At 44.5% G+C, this 18848-nt stretch overlaps 2 protein-coding genes and 1 pseudogene across 2 annotated transcripts in view; all 3 read right to left on the bottom strand.

Moving 5' to 3' along the window:
- Pcyt1a (phosphate cytidylyltransferase 1A, choline) overlaps positions 1–221 on the bottom strand; it is a 44160-nt gene extending 43939 nt beyond the window's left edge. The window contains exon 1 of the mRNA XM_090344484.1: positions 91–221. The gene's annotated coding sequence lies outside the window, so the exon portion shown is untranslated. The remainder of the gene's footprint in view (positions 1–90) is intronic.
- Positions 222–1142: 921 nt separating this feature from the next.
- Positions 1143–18542, bottom strand: Dynlt2b (dynein light chain Tctex-type 2B). The gene is made up of 5 exons (XM_090344506.1): positions 18369–18542; positions 14597–14730; positions 9937–10006; positions 4988–5051; positions 1143–1266 (listed from the first exon to the last, which is right to left on the bottom strand). The coding sequence occupies exons 1-5, from the start codon at positions 18473–18475 to the stop codon at positions 1219–1221; spliced, it is 423 nt and encodes a 140-aa protein (XP_090200632.1). The 5' UTR covers positions 18476–18542; the 3' UTR covers positions 1143–1218.
- LOC150069189 (small ribosomal subunit protein eS27-like pseudogene) lies at positions 3105–4332 on the bottom strand (annotated as a pseudogene).
- Positions 18543–18848: the final 306 nt, after the last annotated feature.

Below are 18848 nucleotides of genomic sequence, written 5' to 3'. Positions count from 1 at the left end.
ACCAGCCCCGGCTTCCGGTTCTTTTTGACCCAGGTTGGCACGCCTGGCACCTCTCCGGATCTCCCGCCGGCGGGGCCGGAGTGGACGCACCCGGAGGAACGCGTTCCCTTGCCAGATCCAGTCTTTAGAGGGGGCTTCCTGGTTTCCGCAGAGGAAGGCGAGTGCGCGCAGCGTGGAGAAGAGAGGTGAAAAGGAGAACTTGCGGCCGCTTCGGGAGCGCGTTGGTGGTGGGGCAGGGGGGCTACGTGTGTGACGCGCGAGGATGGGGCCGTGCGTCGTCTGCCTGGAGCTGGTAGAGAAAGCTGACATCGCAGCCGACGGTATGTGAACAGGCGCAGTCAGCACAGCCGGCCCAAGACGACCCCAAGCCTCGCAGGGGAAGGCTTGACGAGGGTACACGAGTTGGCTGAGAGAAGTCTGAACTTCATCCACAGCTTCAGACATCTCAGACCTGACCCTGGCCAACTCTGGAGAAGCCGATGGCCGTGGACATGAATCAGCCAGGTAAACCACGGGACGGCAGGTACCAGCCAAAAACCCAGAGAGAGGAAAGTTTAGCCGGGCGTCGGCGGCTGTAATCTTAGCTACTGCTGAAGAGGCTGAGATCTGGGGACCAGGGTTCAAAGCCAGCCCTGGCAGATTCTTATCTCCAATTTACCACCAGTAAACCCAAAGTGGCCCTGTGGCTCAGGGAGTAGAGCAGTAGCCTTGAGCGGAAGAGCTCAGGGGCAGAGCGTCCAGGCTGAGTACAAGTGCCCCATGACCCATAATAAAATAAGTTTGATGCACAACTTAATTCATCTTTGTATGATTATTGTAGTGCACAATTGGAAATATTCACTCAGTAAGAAAACAGCAAAAATATCCATGGTATAAACAATGGAATAAATTAGCTATTTACCTGTACTTCTCAAAATCATAACCAGAATGACACAACTGCTTGTGACATGAGATGTAAAAAATTTCAGAGGACTGTGTTGTGTATATGATTTAACTCTACAAATAAAAATAAATCAAAATGTTTACAGTTGGTTGTGTTGAAAGGAATTTTCCTTGCTTTTTTCTGTCTTCAAAATATAATGGGAATATACTGTATGATGTATTAAAAATATAAGGCCTAAAACACAACAAATTCTAGTTGCTACAGAGCCAAATTATTTTTATTTTGTCAAGATATTTAACAATATAAATTTCTTCTTTCTCAGCTTTTTGAAAAATTCAATAGTAGAAACACCCAAATGCTGCTACAACACAGAATAAACTGTCCTGAAAAACAAACAGGACAGAAAATACACAAAAATCCAAAATGTTAGTACTAATTCAGAAATAAAAGAAAGCATAAGCAATTGAAATGAATACCATTCCAGACAGAGCTTTGTCGACCTTTTTTTGTTTTTGGTGCCAGTAATGGGGCTTGAATTGAGGGCCTCATACTCTTGCTTAGTTTTTTCTTCTCAAGGCTGGTACTCTACCACTGGAGCCACACATCCACTTCTGGCTTTTAAAATTTATTATTAGTTAATTAGAGATAAGAATTCTGATTTTCTTGTCTGGGCAGGCTTTGAACCAGAATCCTCAGCTTCCTGAATTGTTAAGATTGCTCCAGTGTCCAACTCTTTTTCTTTTCTTTTTTTTTTTTTTTTGTCTTATTACATAGCCCATAGCCCACTTTGGCTATTTAATTCTCAATTCTCCTGCTTTAGCCTCTCAAATTCTAGGGTTAGGTCATGCACCATCGTACCAGCTCTTTTGTGATATTTCAATCATAAAACCTTTTTCTGGGCAAGACGTGTTGATGAGTGGTAAAGTGCTTGCCTAGCATGCATGAACCCCCGAGTTTGAGTCCTTAGTACCACATGCATAGAATAAGCCAGAAGTGGTACCCAGCATGAAATCTGTTTCTAAAGATTCATCTTGGCCAGGCAAGGTGGCTCACGCCTGTAATCCTAACTACTCAGGAGGTTGAGATCTGAGGATCGAAGTTCAAAGCCAGCCCTGGCACTGAAGAAAGAGAGACTCTGCTGGGAGTTTGGCCTAGTGATAGAGTGCTTGCCTAGCATGCACGAAGACCAGGGTTCAATTCCTCAGTACCACATACATAGGGAAAAAAAAAGCCTGAAGTGATGCTGAGGCTCAAGTAGTAGAGCTCTGACCTTGAGAAAGTCCAAGGGCAGTGCTCAGGCCCTGAGCTCAAGCCCAGGACTGGCAAAAAAAAAAAAAAAAAAAGACAGACTTTTAACTCTAATTAATCACTAGAAAAGAGGAAGTCGGGCTGTGACTAAAGGGGGTTGGGTGGTAGCCTTGAGCTGAAGAGTTCAGGAACAATGCCTAGGCCCAGGGGTACATTGATAGCCTAGAGCTTAAAAGCACAGGGACAGCGCCCAAGCCCAAAGTTCAAGCCCCATGACACCCCCCCCTCAAAAAAGAGTCATTTTTAGAGGCTGGTAGGGTAGCCTAGTGGTAGAGTGTTCATCTAGCATGCATGAAGCCCTGGGATCGATTCCCAGGTACCACATACTCAGAAAAAGCTGGAAGTGATATTGTCGCTCAAGTGGCAAGGGGCTAGCCTTGAGCAAAATGTGTCCAAGGGCAATGCCCAGGCTCTGAGTTCAAGCCCCAGGACTGGCAAAAAAAGGGGCGGGCACCAAGATTCAAACATGAAGACTTCATCTTCATCTTTTGTTAAGTGAACAAATATACAATTAAAACTTTAATCAGGGACTGGGAATGTGGTTTAGTGGTAGAGTGCTTGCCTAGCATGCATGGAGCCCTGGATTTGATTCCTCAGTACCACACACACAGAAAAAGCTAGAAGTGGCGCTGTGGATCAAATGATAGAATGCTAGCTTTGGGCAAAAGAAGCTCAGGGACAGTGCCTAGGCTCTCAATTAAAGCCCCAGGACTGGCAAAACAAAAAAACAAAAAAATCTTCAAGGGGTTGGGAGTTTGACCTGGTGGTAGAGTGCTTGCCTAGCATGCATAAAGACCCAGGTTCCAAACCTGGAAGTGGTGCTGTGGTTCAAGTGGTAGAGCTCTAGCCTTGAGAAAGCCCAAAGACAGTACTCAGGCCCTGAGTTCAAGCCCCAGGACTGGAAAAAAAAAAAAAACTGCAATCTGCTGCTAATGAGTTACCATCAAAATTGGGGTCTGGAAGAGTAATTTTTTTTTTACTATAATCAAAACTTTACTGGAAAACTGACACCAAAATAGGAGATCATTGTTGTGTATCTTACAAACTCAAACAATTACATTATCTTGTAGAGTCACTGAACTTCTGGTTAGGCTTTCTGTAAAGAAATGGAAATTCAGAAGGTTGTACAGATCATTAATGTTGCTTTCTTCTAAAGGAACAACCTTCTGTGAGCCTGGCTTTTTCCTCGTGTAGGCTGGCACAGCACTGTGGAACAACTTACAAAGAACCACTGTCTGAGCAGAGCTAAAAACCGTGGTAATCTTGTAGCAAACTAGACATTTTGCATCCATAAAATAAGAATTTGGACTTTGAACTAGCCATTTCTTTTTATGTTTTATCTTTCTGTCTTCCAAAGACTGATAGATGGAGTAAATCTCTAGCCAAGGGCATGGTGGTGATCTTCTCACCAGGCTCCTGACCTTGCACTTCTATTTATTTATTTATTTTGCCAGTCCTGGGGCTTATACTCAATGCCTAGACACTATCCTTGGGCTTTCTCAAGACTAGCACATTTTTCTGTATAGGTGGTACCAAGGAATCAAACTCAAGGCTTCATGCATGCTAGGCAAGCACTCTTCCACTGGGCCATGCTCCTGGCCCTTGATTCATTGGTTTATTTTTGTTTATTTTTTTTATTTTGTGCCAGTTGTGGGGCTTGAACTCAGGATCTGAGCACTGTCCTTGGACTTTTCTCAGGGCTAGAGCTCTACCACTTGAGCCACAACCCCACTTCTGGCTTTTTTTTTTTCTGTGTATGTGGTACTGAGGAAATGAACCCCGGTCTTGGTGCATGCTAGGCAAACACTCGACTACTAGACCAAACTCCCAGCCTATCTGGCTTATTTTTTTGTCAGTCCTGGAGCTTGAACTCAGGGCCTGGGCACTGTCCTTCGACACTTTTTGCTCAAGGCTAGCACTCTGCTACTTGAGCCACAGCACCACTTGCTGCTTTTTCTGAGTATATGGTGCTGAGGAATCAAACTCAGGGCTCCGTGCATGCTAGATGAGCACTCTACCACTAGGCTATGCTCCCAGCCCATAGAACAATGATTTATAAGACAGATGACTAGGGCCAGGAGTTTGGCCTAGTGGTAGAGTGCTTGCCTAGCATGCATGAAGACCTGGGTTCGATTCCTTGGTACCACATACTTAGAAAAAGCCAGAAGTGGTGCTGAGGCTCAAGTGGTAGAACTCTAGCCTTGAGAAAAATCCAAGGACAATGCTCAGGCTCTGAGCTTAAGCCCAGGACTGGCAAAAAAAAAAGGAAGACTAAAAATATTTTTAACAATATTATCCTATATAAGTAATATACTTTTCCTAAATTTAAATTTGAAAACTTAGCTCTTCTATATCCTTACCATAAACAACATCCTGAGTTTGTTTCAGTAACACAAGAAATAACAGTACAATGACCTCATCCAAAAGCAATTTAAGACAATTGCCTGAAACTGAAGTATCTCACATTGTGGGGAAGGGAAGAAAGAGCAAGCTCCCAGATGACTTGACCTTAGGGCCTGGGTGTTGTTCCTTAGCTTAATTTTGCTCAAGGCTGAGCTCTTGAGCCACATTTCAATTTCGGCTTTTTTGGTGCTTAATTGGAGACAAGTCTCATGAACTTTCCTGCTCTGGCTGGCTTCTATGATCCTTAGATCTAAGCTACTTGAGTAGCTAGGAATTTAGGTGTGAGCCACAGGCACTTAGCTGGCATACTTACATTTTATTAAGTATTAAGCAGGTTGGTCTGAAATGCCCTCATTTACCAATAAAGGAAAAGAGATTTACCTCAATACTTACATTCATGAAAACATCGTGAATGTAGTTGTCAGTGTCAGCATCCCAGAAACACCGTGCAGCCATGCTAAAAAGTTAGAGAAGGAAAAAGTACCAACAATAGTACAAGCATCTGAACTTCACTTAGCTGCCAGGAGCAACTCTTTCCTTCATACTTTGTTAGTCGTGGGGCTTGAACTCAGGGCCTATGCACAGTCCCTGAGCTTCTTTGTACTCAAGACTAGTACTCTACCACTTGAGCCACAGTATCACTTCCAGTTTTTGAGTGGTTAATTGGAGAGAAGAGTCTCACAGGCTGGCTTCTGTCTGGGCTCGCTTTGAACCTCGATCCTCCAATCTCAACCTCCTAAGTAGCTAGGATTACAGGCATGAACCACCAGCACTCATCTCCCTTCATACATTCTTATATAACAGTGCTTCCAAACCATTCCATAAACTGACCTACAGAGAAAAATCATGTTTTTATAGTAGAATATGCTAGATAACCTGAATGGCCAATCATAGGGGAGGCTGCTTGTAGCTCGACTTGACCAGCCCCAGAGCTCTAGCACCTCAGATCCCTGATAACAGGAATTAATATCTTCTTTGTTTTGTTACAGTAATAGTTTGAACTCTGGACCTAATGCTAGCTATTCAAGTGCTCTACCACTTCAGTGACACCTTTGATCTTTTTACTTCATTATTTTTCAGAGAGAGTCTCATACTTTTATCCAGGGCCAGCCCTGAACTGTGAGCTTGCTACTGATGCCTCCTGTTTGGGTAAAATCATCGATGTGTACCATCATGTCCAGCTTCTTCTTTTTCTTAATTTGGTTCCAGTCCAGGGCTTGAACTCAGGGTCTGCTGCTTTCTCTGAGTTCTATCCACTCAAGGCAAGAGCTCTACCACTTGAGCCGCAGCTCTATTTCCTGCTTTTTGGGTGGCTAATTGGAAATAAGAGTCTCACATTCCTGCCCTGGCTGGCTTTAAACTATGATTCTCAGATCTCAGCCTACTGAGTCGTTAGGATTATAGGCATGAGCCACTGGTGCCCAGCTATGTCCCCTTCTTTGTTGAAAGGAGATACAACTTTTTGCATGTTGCTAGCCTTGATCCACAGAGGTCAATATATTTCATACTCTGGGTGGAGCTCTGTATAGTTTACTTCCCTTAAGTCACCTGTATGTGACTTTCAGTGAGCTCAATTCCTGTACAATTCTTTCTTTACAAGATCTGCAAAGGACTCAGGAGATGGTTCAGTCCAACTTGATCCTTTTATAGAGTCCCAAAAAAGAAAAGGGTAAACTCTGAACCAAAATTCAGTCTTCAAAGTAAATCCAGATTTATCTCTCTCTTTAGGGAATGCTATGCTCCCTATAAATGCTCTAACTAGCCATTCTGCTCTCCCCAATTCTTGAGTAAGAAAAAAAGTTACTCAAAATAAAAAAAAAATGGAACCTGGGGACTCATACTCATTCCTATAATCCTAGCTACGAGGAGGCTGAGATCTAAGGAGAACAGTTTGTAGCAGTCTGGGCAAGAAAGTCTGAGATTTACCTCCAAAAAACTGGCTAAAAGCTAGATATGAAGCTGTACTTCAAGTGGCAAAGTGCTAACATTGAGCATAAAAACTCAGGGACAATGCCCAGGCCACGAGTTCAAGCCCCAGAACTGGCATCATAAAAAGGAAGCCCCATACCCCTAGGCTCAAGAGATGCTTCTACCTCAGCCTTCACAAGAAAATAGGATTATAGGCACATGCCACTGTGTTCCCATTCTATATGTTTTTCCCTCTTTTGGGGGGTGGGGAATGGAAGAGGGGAGAGGATCAAGATCTCACTATATAACATAGGCTGGCCTCAAACCTGCAACCTTCTATTTTAGCCTCCTGAATTCTGGGATTACTGGTGTTTGCCACCACACCCGGCATCACACTTTCTTTTCAAAAGTTTCATCAATTCCTAAACTGCAGCATTAGCTAGCAATATGAAGTAAAACTAACAGATTTAATTAGCTAGTCCAAAAATATTTATTTAGCTCCTTGTGCATTAGTGGTAAAGCATTTAACTAATATGCATGAGACTCCGGGTTCAGTCCTCAGCTTATGGTGTATGCACACCACAAATCAGTTTCTAGTTAAATGGGGAAAAAAAGTAACACACTTGAAAGAATGAGTATGCCTATTGCCCATTTATAACTTTGGGAGATTAAAAGTTTTTTGTGTGTGTTTGTGCCGTTCCTGGGCTTAAACTCAGGACCTAGACACTGTCCTTGAGCCTTCTCAAGGCTAGCACTCTAACCATTTGAACAACAGCACCACTTCCAGCTTTTTCTGTGTATGTGGTACCAAGGAACCCAGGGCTTCGTGTATGTTAGGCAAGCACTCTATCACTAGGTCACACTCTGGGCCCCAGGATTAAAAGATTTTAATGTCTGTCTAACACCAGTCTCCAAGTTATACAATATTTGAAATTTTAACAAACATTTGTTGAGTATGGATTATATAGATCAGTCAAGAAATGAAGATTTGCATAACACTGTCCTTATCTCTAAACTCTAGTCTCTTCACACCGTTTCCCAGTAAAAGGAACATGGCTCCTTAAACAAATGGCCAACTCCAGGTCTAAGGTTAGAAGTGTTCATTAGAAACCTAGGTCATGTAGTTATACAGAAAACTTCCATACCAGGAAGCATGCTGTGTGCATACACATGCACATACATACTTACACATACATTTATATATAAAAGTTAAGTCTAAAGGTCCTAGCAGTATGGTAGCAAAGCAGTAGCCTTGAGCTGAAGAGCTCAAGGACAGTACCAGACCCAGAGTTCAAGCCCCACAACCTGAAGGGAGGGGTGGGGGAAGCCCAAGAACGATGCACAGGCCCTGAGTTCAAGCCCAAGGACTGGCAAAAATAAAAATAAAAATAAATAATGCTTCAACATTGTCTTATTAAATGATAAGTGATTCATTCTGCTCTAAAACATTAGTGATGTGAAAAATGATGGGAAATTTTCTTTTTTATTTTTTTGCCAGTCCTGGGGCTTGAACTCAAGGCCTGAGCACTGTCCTTGGATTTTTTTCTCAAGGCTAGAACCCTACCATTTGAGCCACAGCACCACTTCTGGCTTTTTCCATGTATGTGGTATTGAGGAATCAAACTCTGGTCTTCGTGCTTGCTAGGCAAGCACTCTACCACTAGGCCAAACTCCCAGCACACATGGAAAATTTCTATACTATCTCTACAACATTTCTGTAAATTTAAAACTTACAGCTGGACATTGTAGCAAAAAACTGTAATCTCAGCACTGGAAAGGTAGACAGGAGACTCCTGAATTTTCTTTCAGCCTAGAGTACATAACTTCAAGGCCAGCCTCAACTACTCAGTCAGAGGCTATCTCAAACCATCAAAAAAAATAGAAAAGAAAAAGTAACAATAAAACTTGTTGTAAATCAAAGTTATATTTAATAAAAAGGAAGAATTTTCCCAAATGGGCACAAAACATCCACCCACAGATTGAAGAAGATCCCAAACAGAGCAACTACAAAAAAAAAAAAAAAGATCTCAGAAAATGACAGTGAGACACATTTTAAAGTGGTTAGAGGAAAAAAAGAAAGAAACAGTGATTTCAAAAGTGTTATTTTGGCTGTAATTAGACTCACACAGCTGCAAATAGGAAAACAATAGTTCTCTTTTCTCTGGTAAGGACTGTGACTGTATGCTGAGCCACTCTGAGCATATGCACAGATACAGCAGAACAGCCTTAGCTTGAACCCCAGTGAGGCACGATAGCAAAGCCACTGGGGAAAGACAGAATGGATCTGAAATATGCTGCTCAAGCCATTAAAGGTATAGCAGCTGAGGGTTTAGAATGAATGAGTTTATCTCATAACAAGTATTTCTTGTTCTCTGTAGTCTTGCCACCAAGAGTACAGGGCACTGTGATGAGGTCTCCTATCTGAGTCAGAACATTGGCTCTTTTTATTTACCCTGACACCAATCGCACAGATAAGTTTGAGTAAACCCTGCATAAGCATCATCTATAAAATAAGGACAAAAAATAATTTCGGTGCCTATCAGAGATAATACTCTATGGAGGAAACTGATATCTATACAAGGCATTTGAAAAATTCATCCAACAAATCATTTAATCTTCTTACAAAATATTCTACTAGGCATTGTGTAGAAAGGAAGGGGGAAGAGTAACATTTGGGCAAAAAAGGAAACAGATTTGGGAATCAACCATACAAGAATGACAGTTTGAGATCATGAGAATGAATGAATTCACTGAAAAAGCATCAAGAACAAGACCAAGAACTGAGCCTTGAAGAAAGCTCACAGCTGGGAAAGCAGGGGAGAAACAGAAGCCAATAAGGAAAAAAGTATAAACAGTTAGCAGAATAAGTTACATAACTAGCGTAAGGTCCAAGAACCAGAGCAAAGTTTAAGACTAGCCAAGAACAAGAGCTTAAGGAACACCTATTGGCTTCGCAGGGTGGTACCTGTCTATAATCCCAGCACTGGGGAGAGTTCACCAGAAACCTAGGCTATATGGCGTGACCTTATCTGAAAACAGGGGCAGGAGGTATTAAATCTGCTAGTAAGGTCACAAGTAACTCTGAGAAAGAAAGAGAGAGAGAGAGAGAGAGAGAGAGAGAGAGAGGAGAGGCAGGGGGAGAGAGGGAGGGAGGGAGAATATCAAAAGCTGGGGAAGAAAGCAATACAGGAGAAACACAGGCCCATAATCTCCCATTGTCTATGGAAGCACACCCATCCCTTGCCATACTTGTTAGGCCATAGAAACTATGAAGAATGAGTTACCTGGCAGAGCTCTACCATGTCTACCAATTATTCAGTACCAAGACCTCTCTCCAGGGTCCAGCTGTCCTTGCTGATGCTCTCTTTTTGAATTATCAAAAGCACCCTTGCCTCCTAAGCAATGTACATGAAGAAGAATGAAAGACTACTCACAACACTCCTTCACCTCTTTGCTCCCCAATGAGTACTTGCACCACCATTTTATATCGGTCAAATCCCATGTCTAGAAAGAAAAGATAGGAAAGTTACCTATTAGCAAGTATTTAATAAAACTGCATACAAATTTGCTTGAAGGCAAATCATCCAGAACAGACACTGAGCCCAGGTACTTGTGGAAATAATGGGAAGCTGGGAATCAGAGGCCAGCAGTTAGACTCTAAAGTCAAAGTAACCAGAAGGAGCCAGGTGTGGTGGCTCATGCCTGTAATCCTAGCTACTCAGGAGGCTGACAACTGAGGATCAAGGTTCAAAGCCAGCCTGGGCACAAAAGAACCTGAGACTCTTATCTCCAATTAACCCCTAGAAAATGGGAAGTGGGGCTTGGCTCAAGGGTAGGGTGGTAGCTGAAGAGCTCAGGGACAGCACCCAGGCCGAGTTAAAGCCCCATGACCCACAAAAAAAAAAAGTAACCAGAGGAAAGCGTTAGAGAAGTTATCTAACTTTTCTGTATTGAGTTCGCTCATCACCAGGCACTGGTGGCTCCTCATGCCTATAATCCTAGTTACTCAGAAGGCTGAGATCTAAGGATCACGGGTTCAAAGCCAGCCCAGGTGGGAAAGTGAAAGTCCATGAGACTCATCTTAAGTTAACCACCAGAAAACTAGAAGTGGTGCTTGGTTCAAAATGGCAGAGCACTAGTCTAGGGAAGACGAGCTCAGAGACAGTGCTCAGCCCCAAGTTCAAGCTCCATGACTAGCAAAGAAAGAAAGAGAGAGAAGGAGAGAGAGAGAGGGAGAGAGGAAAGCAAGCAAGCAAGCAAGCAAGCGTTCCCGGCCAGGAGTGTGGCCTAGTGGTGGAGCGCTTGCCTAGCATGCATGGAGCCCTGGGTTCAATCACTTGGTACTACATACACACAAAAAGCCAGAAATGGTGCTGTGGCTCAAGTGGCAGAGCACTAGCCTTGAGGAAAAAGCCCAAAGTCAGTGCTCAGGCCCTGAGTTTTTGGCCCCATGACTGGCCAAAAACAAAAAAACAAAAAAAAACAAAGAAAGATAAAAGCTTCCTCAACTGTAAAGGGGACTATTACCTACCTGCCTAGGCGGTTGCAATGTTAGGTGAGATAAGGTACAGCAATATACAGACCATCTACACTAGTAGACTTGATGCTCCCTCAGTAAATCTTTGCTTCCCTCTCCCTCTCCTTTCCCTACGTCAGGTCCTGACATAGGCCTGGGTTTGCAAGAGCAATAAGACATCCTTCATCCTTAGAAAACTCACAGTAGTAAAGAAGTCACAATCACACCAAAACATTCAATGAAATTGCCAAAGTAGCTACTCAGGGAGAGGCATGCTAAGGTATCTGAGAGGTAGGAACTATAATTTCTGAAGAAAAGAATAAAAGTCAAGGAAGCAGCATTAAATAAAAATCACTAACAAATGAATTTTGTAAACACAAGAAGAGGAAAGACACAAACTACAGGAAAAATAACAAAAAAGCAGGAAACATGACATATTCCTCCACAGTAACAAACATCAACAAATTCAGCTCCCCAACCAAAAGATGGAGAGTAGCAGATTGAATCAGAAAACAGAATCTAACCATTTTGTTATCTCCAAGAAACTTAAAATCAAACATAAGCACAAATTCTGAGTGAAGGGATTGAAAAAGTCTGTGAGACTCTTAGTGCCAATAAACTACCAAAAAAGTCAAAAGTGGAACCATGGCTCAAGTGCTAAAGTGCTAGCCTTGAATAAAAATGCTCAAGGATTTGCCTAACATGCACGAAGACCCGGGTTTGATTCCTTGGTACAACATACACAGAAAAAGCCAGAAGTAGCAGTGTGGATCAAGTGGTAGAGTGGTAACCTTGAGAAAGCCCAAGCTCAGGCCCTGAGTTCAACCCCAGAACTGGCAAAAAAAATAAAGTGTTTCCTAGCCAGGCTCTGGTGGCTCATGCCTGTGAACCTACTCAGGAGGTTCAGATCTGAGGATCACAGTATGAAGCCAGCCTGGACAATAAAGTACTTATAAATTCTTATTGCCAATAAAGCTAGAAATGGCACTGTGGCTTGTGGTAGAATGCTAGCCACGGAGCAAAAACGTTCAGAGACAGTGCCTAGGGGGGCAGGATTTTGGCCTAGTGGTAAGAGTGCTTGCCTAGCAGGCAGGAAGACCCAGGTTCCATTCCTCAGTACCACATATATAGAAGTGGTGCTGTGGCTCAAGTGGTAGAGCTGTATCCTTAAGAAAGCCCAAGGACAATGCTCAGGCCCTGAGTTCAAGCCCCAGGGCTGGCAAAAAAAGAAGTTCTCAAGGACAGTGCCTGGGCTCAGAGTTCAAGTCCCAGGAATATTGTGTGTGCGCGCATGCACACACACACACACACACACACACACACACACAATATGGTATTAGATATCAAACAGGAGCAGTAGATAACGGCTTGGTCAGTGTGAAGCACATTTTACACCTGGAGAGAAACTGGGAGTCCCCACAGTAGCTCGCTGCAAGGAAAGCCACGAGAAGTCACGTGGTCCTCTGGATGGTTAGTTTTCTTTTCTCCAACTCAGTTCATTGAAACTCTATGAGATTCGAGTTTTGGTTTTCTCTTCAACTGGGCTCTTTGAACACCATGAACCCCATTAACGCAGCCTGTCAGTGACTGCTGCTTGACTGCCCAATGCAGTTATTTTTATGTAGAACCCCCAAAATGCCTTCCTATCTTTTGATATTTGCGTGGTTTGGGTTTTAGGTTTTTGGAGACAGGTTCTAGCTTAGGTGGCCCAAGGATGGTTCTGAACTCCTGCCTTTGTCTCCTGAGAGCTGAGACCGGCCCATCCTAGCCCATCTCATCTCTATGTCTTCTTCACAGCAAGCACAATGAATGGGATTGCCAACGTCAACAATTTAGAGCACTGCAAAGGGTGAGGTCACTGAAGGTCTGAAAAGTATGATCTGCTGATCAGGGAGACAACTTCTCCAGTGACTTTAGAGTTGCACTGGATTGCAGTACTGTTCGGTGCTAGGGCACTTACATGGCTTCTGCTTTGACAAACCTATTTTTGTGACATGCAGCAAAGGATCTGGGTGAGTGTGTGTGTGTGTGTGTGTGTGTGTGTGTATGTGTGCATGCACGCACATGCACATGACAATATCAGGACTTTAGCTTTCATTTGGCCTTCTTATTCACAGCTGGCATGCTACCATTTGAGTCATACTTCCAGTCCAGCAGGTGTAGACTTTGGCAAGAGAGGAGCGTTGAGTAAGATGGTTAAGACTTCAGTGGAGTGATAGGTTTAGGACATCTGGGACAGTACTGGGAGAGACTGGAGAAGTGATGACTGGTTTAAAAAAAAAAAAAAAAAAAAGCAGCCAAGCTGGGCAGGGTAGCTCACACCTGTAATCCTAGCTACTCAGGAGGCCGAGATGTAAGGATCAAGGTTCAAAGCCAGCCTAGGCACAAAAGGACCGGAGACTCTTATCTCCAATTAACTTCTACAAAATGGGAAGCGGGACTTTGCTCTAGGGTAGGGCAGCAGCCTTGAAGTGAAGAGCTCAGGGACAGTGCTCAGACCAGAGTTCAAGTCCCATGACCCACAAAAAAAAAAAAAAAAAGCAGCCAGGAACTAAGGAAAAAAGTAGTGTGTGCGCTCGGAGGGTTGCCTAGTGTTAAGAGTGCTTGCCTAGCATGCACAAAGACCTGGGTTCCATTCCTCCGTACCACATACATAGGAAAAAGAAGCCGGAAGTGGTGCTGTGGCTCAAGTGGTGGAGCTCTAGCCTTGAGGGGGAAAAAAAATGCCCAAGGACAGTGTGCAGCCCCTGAGTTCAAGCCCCAGCAGGACTGGTAAAAAAAAAAAAAAAAAGTTCTCAGTGCAGTGGCTCACGCCTGTAATCCTAGCTACTCAGGAAGCTGCGATCTGAGTATCACAGTTCAAAGCCAGCCCTGGCATTAAAAAAAAGTCTGTGAGACTCTTATCTCCAAATAACCACCAGAAACCTGGAAGTGGCACAGTGGCTCAAGGGGTAGGGTGGCAGCCTTGAGCTGAAGAGCTCTGGAATAGCACCCAGGCCCAGAGTTCAAGCCCCATAACCAGGGGTGGGGGGAGTGTGTGCTTGCCAGGCAAGCACTATCGCTTTTGACCCACACCCACAAACAGTTTGCTTGTATTTTGTATTTTGTTTTTCAGATAGGTTCCTACTACCTTTGCCTAAAGTAGCCTGGAACTCAATTTTCCTATTTTAGTAACTCCTGTGTCAACATCCAGAGCAGCTTGAATTACAGGCACATGCCACCATGTCCAGTTTACATCTTCCTGGCATTTCTGAATATATAGATCTCTTGGACAATTTTTCCCTACAATGTTTCATTTCACATCTTCCCTTCTTCCCACCATCTGAAAACACCTACATGAGTGAAAGTCATGAAATAAATATAGAAAAGCAGTCATTGAACAGAAAACTGTCTTTAATTGAATCCATACTTTATGCCTCTTATTTAAGATGGGGTCTGGGACAAATGGTCAAAACAAGTACTTGGGGGCCAGGAAGAAGCATGGCCTATTGGTAGAGTGTCTTCTTAGCAGGCATGAAGCCCTGCATTTGATTTACTGGTACCAAATACACAGAAACAGCTATTACCTTACCCCTTACCTTTTAACTTATCTTTAACAGTTTCTGATAAACGTTTTGTGAGCTGAGGCATTTCTTCTGGAGAGTACTCAGCATTTGTCAGTTCCTCCTTGAGCACAGAGCGGATACAGTCTTTAACCACAGAGGGCCTGAACCTGATGAAACAATTCAACAACAACTAATCAGTTACTTCAAACCCAAACCTACCTTTACACCTTAACTTTCCTCAGGTTCCTGTCTTTTCATTGGTTGTTTTTGTTTAATACTGGGGTTTGAATTCAGGCCCTTGTACTAGTTAGGAAAGCACTCTACTACAGAACCATGTCTCCAGCCCTTTTTGCACAGCTCTACTTCCACCTTTTTTTGGTAGTTAATTGGAGATAAGAGACTCCAGGACTTTGGTTATTGCTCTTTTCCCAAGCCTGTCCTTGGGCCACATCCACCTTCATTATGCTTCCTGTCATTACTAGGATGACAGGCATATACTACAATGCCCAACTTCTTCTTTTGAAATAGACTCTAACAGACTTCTAGTCAGGCTGTCCTGGAACAGCAACCCTTCCAATCTCACCTTCCCACATAGCTAGGATGACAGCCATATACCACCATTCACAGTTATTAGTTGAAATGGGGTCTCAACTATATGAGTGGGTTGGCCTCAAAATCTAATTCACCTGATCTCAGAGTTGGTAGATAACAGTTGTGAGCCACTATATACATATATATATATATATATATATATATTTGAGGGTCATGGGGGTTAACCTTGGCCTGGGCACTGTCCCTGAGCTCTTCAACTCAAAGCTACCACCCCACCCTGAGCCAAGCTCCACTTCCCCTTTTCTAGATGTTAATTGGAGATAAGAGTATCAGGTCCTTTTGTCCCAGCTGGCTTTGAACCTTGAACCTTGAACCTCAGATCTCAGCCTCCTGAGTAGCTAGGATTACTGGTGTGAGCTGCCGGCAAGCCACAACTTTTTTAAACCTTCTGTACCCTCAAGTTCTTCCTCTTTTTCATATTTGTTAATTATAAAAATAATGGGGCCGGGAGTTTGGCCTAATGGTAGAGTAGTTGCCTAGCATGGATGAAGACCTGGTTCAATTCCTCAGTACCACAGACATGGAAAAAAGCCAGAAATGATGCTGTGGTTCAAGTGGTAGAGCTCTAGCCTTGAGAAAACCCAAGGACAGTAATCAGGCCCTGAGTTCAATCCCGGGACTGGCAAAAAAAAAATAATAATAATATAAAAGACAGGTACCAGTGGCTCATGCGAGTAATCCTAGCTACTCAGGAGGCTGAGAACTGAGGATACAGTTCAAAGCAAGCTGGTGCAGGAAAGTTCATGAGACATATCTCCAATTAACCACCAGAAAACTGGAAGTGGTACTATGGCTCAATGTGGTTGAGCATGAGCCTTGAGCTAAAAGACTCAGAGAAAGTAACCAAGTCATGAGTTCAAGGCTCATGACTGACCAGGAAAGAGGGCAAAGAATATTTTAGATGGAATTTTTTTCTGTCCTGAGGCTTGAACTCAGAGCCTGGGTGCTGTCCCTGAGCCTCTTTGTGCTCAAGGCTAGCACTCTTATCACTTGAGCCACAGCACTATTTCCAAAAGTTCAAAAAAATTATATGATAAAGGATACAAGTACTCCCAAATGTAGCCAGCCTGGGTGGGAAAGTCCATGTGACTCTTATCTACAATTAACTACCAAAACAGGTGAAAGTAGAGCTATGGTTCACATGTAGAACATGCCCTCTTTCCTGCTCATTTTCTCATATAGGAACTTTATGCTGTGACTCAAGTTGTAGAATACTAGCCTTGAGCAAAAGAAACTCAAGGACAGAAGCCAGTCCCTGAGTTCAAGGCCCAGAACTGGAAAGAGAGAGAGAGAGAGAGAGAGAGAGAGAGAGAGAGAGAGAGAGAGAGAGAGAGAGAGAGAGAGAGAGAGAGAGAGAGAGAGAGAGAGAGGGAGGGAGGGAGGGAGGGAGGGGGAGAGAGGGAACGTTATTTGTAGCACGATGCCAGAATGCTTGCTTAGCAGTTATGTGAGGCCTTGGGTTCAATCTCCAGTGTGCATGTGCTTGTGTACACACACACACACACACACACACACACACACGCACACAGAGGCATACAAATCCACGATTTGGTCTGTTCAAAATGAAGTCTTCTCATTCACAAACATACTATATCCCTTTCTTTAAGCTTTTCAGTTCTCTGTAAAATGCTTAAGGTATATATGAGGTCACAGGAATATCCTTATATAAAATATATTTGTTGGGCCGGGAGTTTGGCCTAGTGGCAAGAGTGCTTGCCTAACATGCATGAAGACCCAGGTTCAATTCCTTCGTACCACATACATAGAAAAAAGCCAGAAGTGGTGCTGAGGCTCAAGTGGTAGAGCAGCTCTAGCCTTGAGAAAGTCCAAGAACAGTGCTTAGGCCCTGAGCTCAAGCCCAGGACTGGCAAAACAAAAAAAAAAAAAAATATATATATATATATATATATATATATATATATATGTTGCCAATCTTGTTCTGTACAGGAACACATTTACATATCATTCTATACATTTAAAATCTTTAACCAAGATAACTAAAAGCATTTTTTGGTACTGGGGCTTGAACTCAGAACTTAGGCACTATCCCTTTGTCTTTTGTTCTGGGATACCAACTTAAGCCACAGCTTCTCTCCCAGCCTTTTGGTGGATAATTCTATATAAGGGTGCCATGGACTGTCCTGTGTTCTTCAAATCAGTGTCCTCAGAACTCAACCCTTTGAATAATTAGGATTACAGGCTTGAGGCATTGGCACCCAGATGGATACATTTTATGTCCATTTTATTCATGAGAAAAGTGCTGTATGAAATTATTATTACATATGTAACCAAAGTTCCTGGTTTCTGATACTTATCTGGTTTCTAACAACAGAGGACAACTTGGAGGGTTTTAAATCTTTTTGTCGGTGCCAGGAGTTTGGCCAAGTGGTAGAGTGCTTGCCTAGCATGCATGAAGACTTGGGTTCCATTCCTCAATACCACATACAAAAGGCCGGAAGTGGTGCTGAGGCTCAAGTGGTAGAGCTCTAGCCCTGAGAAAGCCCGAAGACAGTGCTCAGGCCCTGAGCTCAAGATCCTACAGACGAAGCTGACTGCCCTCTTCCTACAGTGTGACAGATGGCAGTCTAAAGATGCACAGGCCTAGTGCCAGCACTACGTGTATTATGATACAGGTGTGCAGACAAGAACCCTAGGAACACTGCGTCCCAAAACGCATTCTTTTCTGGTTCTACTCTATCCTTTTCCCTTCCCCATTGCGCATTGCGCATTAGCCGTCAAAGGATTTCTACTGACTGCCGCAGCCCGGGAGTCGGACGTCGGGTCAGAGGCGACCCTGCCCGGTCTACCTTCACTTCTCCAATCCCCCAGGGCTCCCGTCCCACCCACTCCACACAGACTCCGCCCAGTCCTGGATCCCTGCTCCTCCCCCACCCCTAGTTCCAGTCCCGCTCAGGCCCCGCCCACCTCAACACTGACCCCGCCCAGTCCTCCATTCCCCAGGGGCAGTAGCCCCGCCCATCCTGACCACACCCACATGCTCCCGCCCATCACGCCGACTTCCCCCGCCCCTGGCCCCGCCCATTCTCTGCCCCGTCGCCCGCCTCTCCGGGTTAACCTCGGACCCCAGCCCCTGCCCCTCGCGCTCCATGCCCAAGCTCGGGAATCTCTGCGTGCCAGACTCTACAACTCCTGGTCGCCCGCCCCTGGCCACGTCGTCGCATCCTCTACCCGCCTTTGCTGGAAGATAGGCCTCAGGATATACGTGTTCTCGGACTCCCCTGCATTCTTTTCAGCCTCCGGCGCTCCGTCTCCCGTTGGGTAGGACGAGCGATTCGCCATGGTGAGGACGCACGCCGAGGCCGGTGTACCCTGCGCCGGAGGCCCGGCGGGTGGCGGCGTCGCCAGGGAAACAAGCCCCGCCCTCGGTCCTCACGTGACCGGGCTGGGCGCTGCACGGCCGCTCCCGGAGCTGCGGACTTGGGGCGCCTGCGCAGGCTTGCAGGGGCGGAGCTGGTCCCCCGGCCTCGTCGGGCCTGCGGAGCGCCATGACGCTCCCGATCGCTTAGTAAACTCGCGCGGCCATAGAAATACTCAGAACCTGAGGCACTTCGAGTTTAGGAAATTTGGACCTAGATGCTCAGCTAGTGAGCTGCAGGACCTTGGTTATATTCCAGGGATCCCCGCAAACCAAGCCTAGCATGCCGTGTGTGTG

This window comes from Megascapheus bottae, chromosome 1 (genome assembly GCF_031878675.1).
Source record: "Megascapheus bottae isolate mThoBot1 chromosome 1, mThoBot2.hap1, whole genome shotgun sequence".
Lineage (NCBI taxonomy): Eukaryota > Metazoa > Chordata > Mammalia > Rodentia > Geomyidae > Megascapheus > Megascapheus bottae.
Note: the sequence above shows the minus strand (reverse complement) of the source record. Positions and strands in the feature narration are given on the sequence as shown.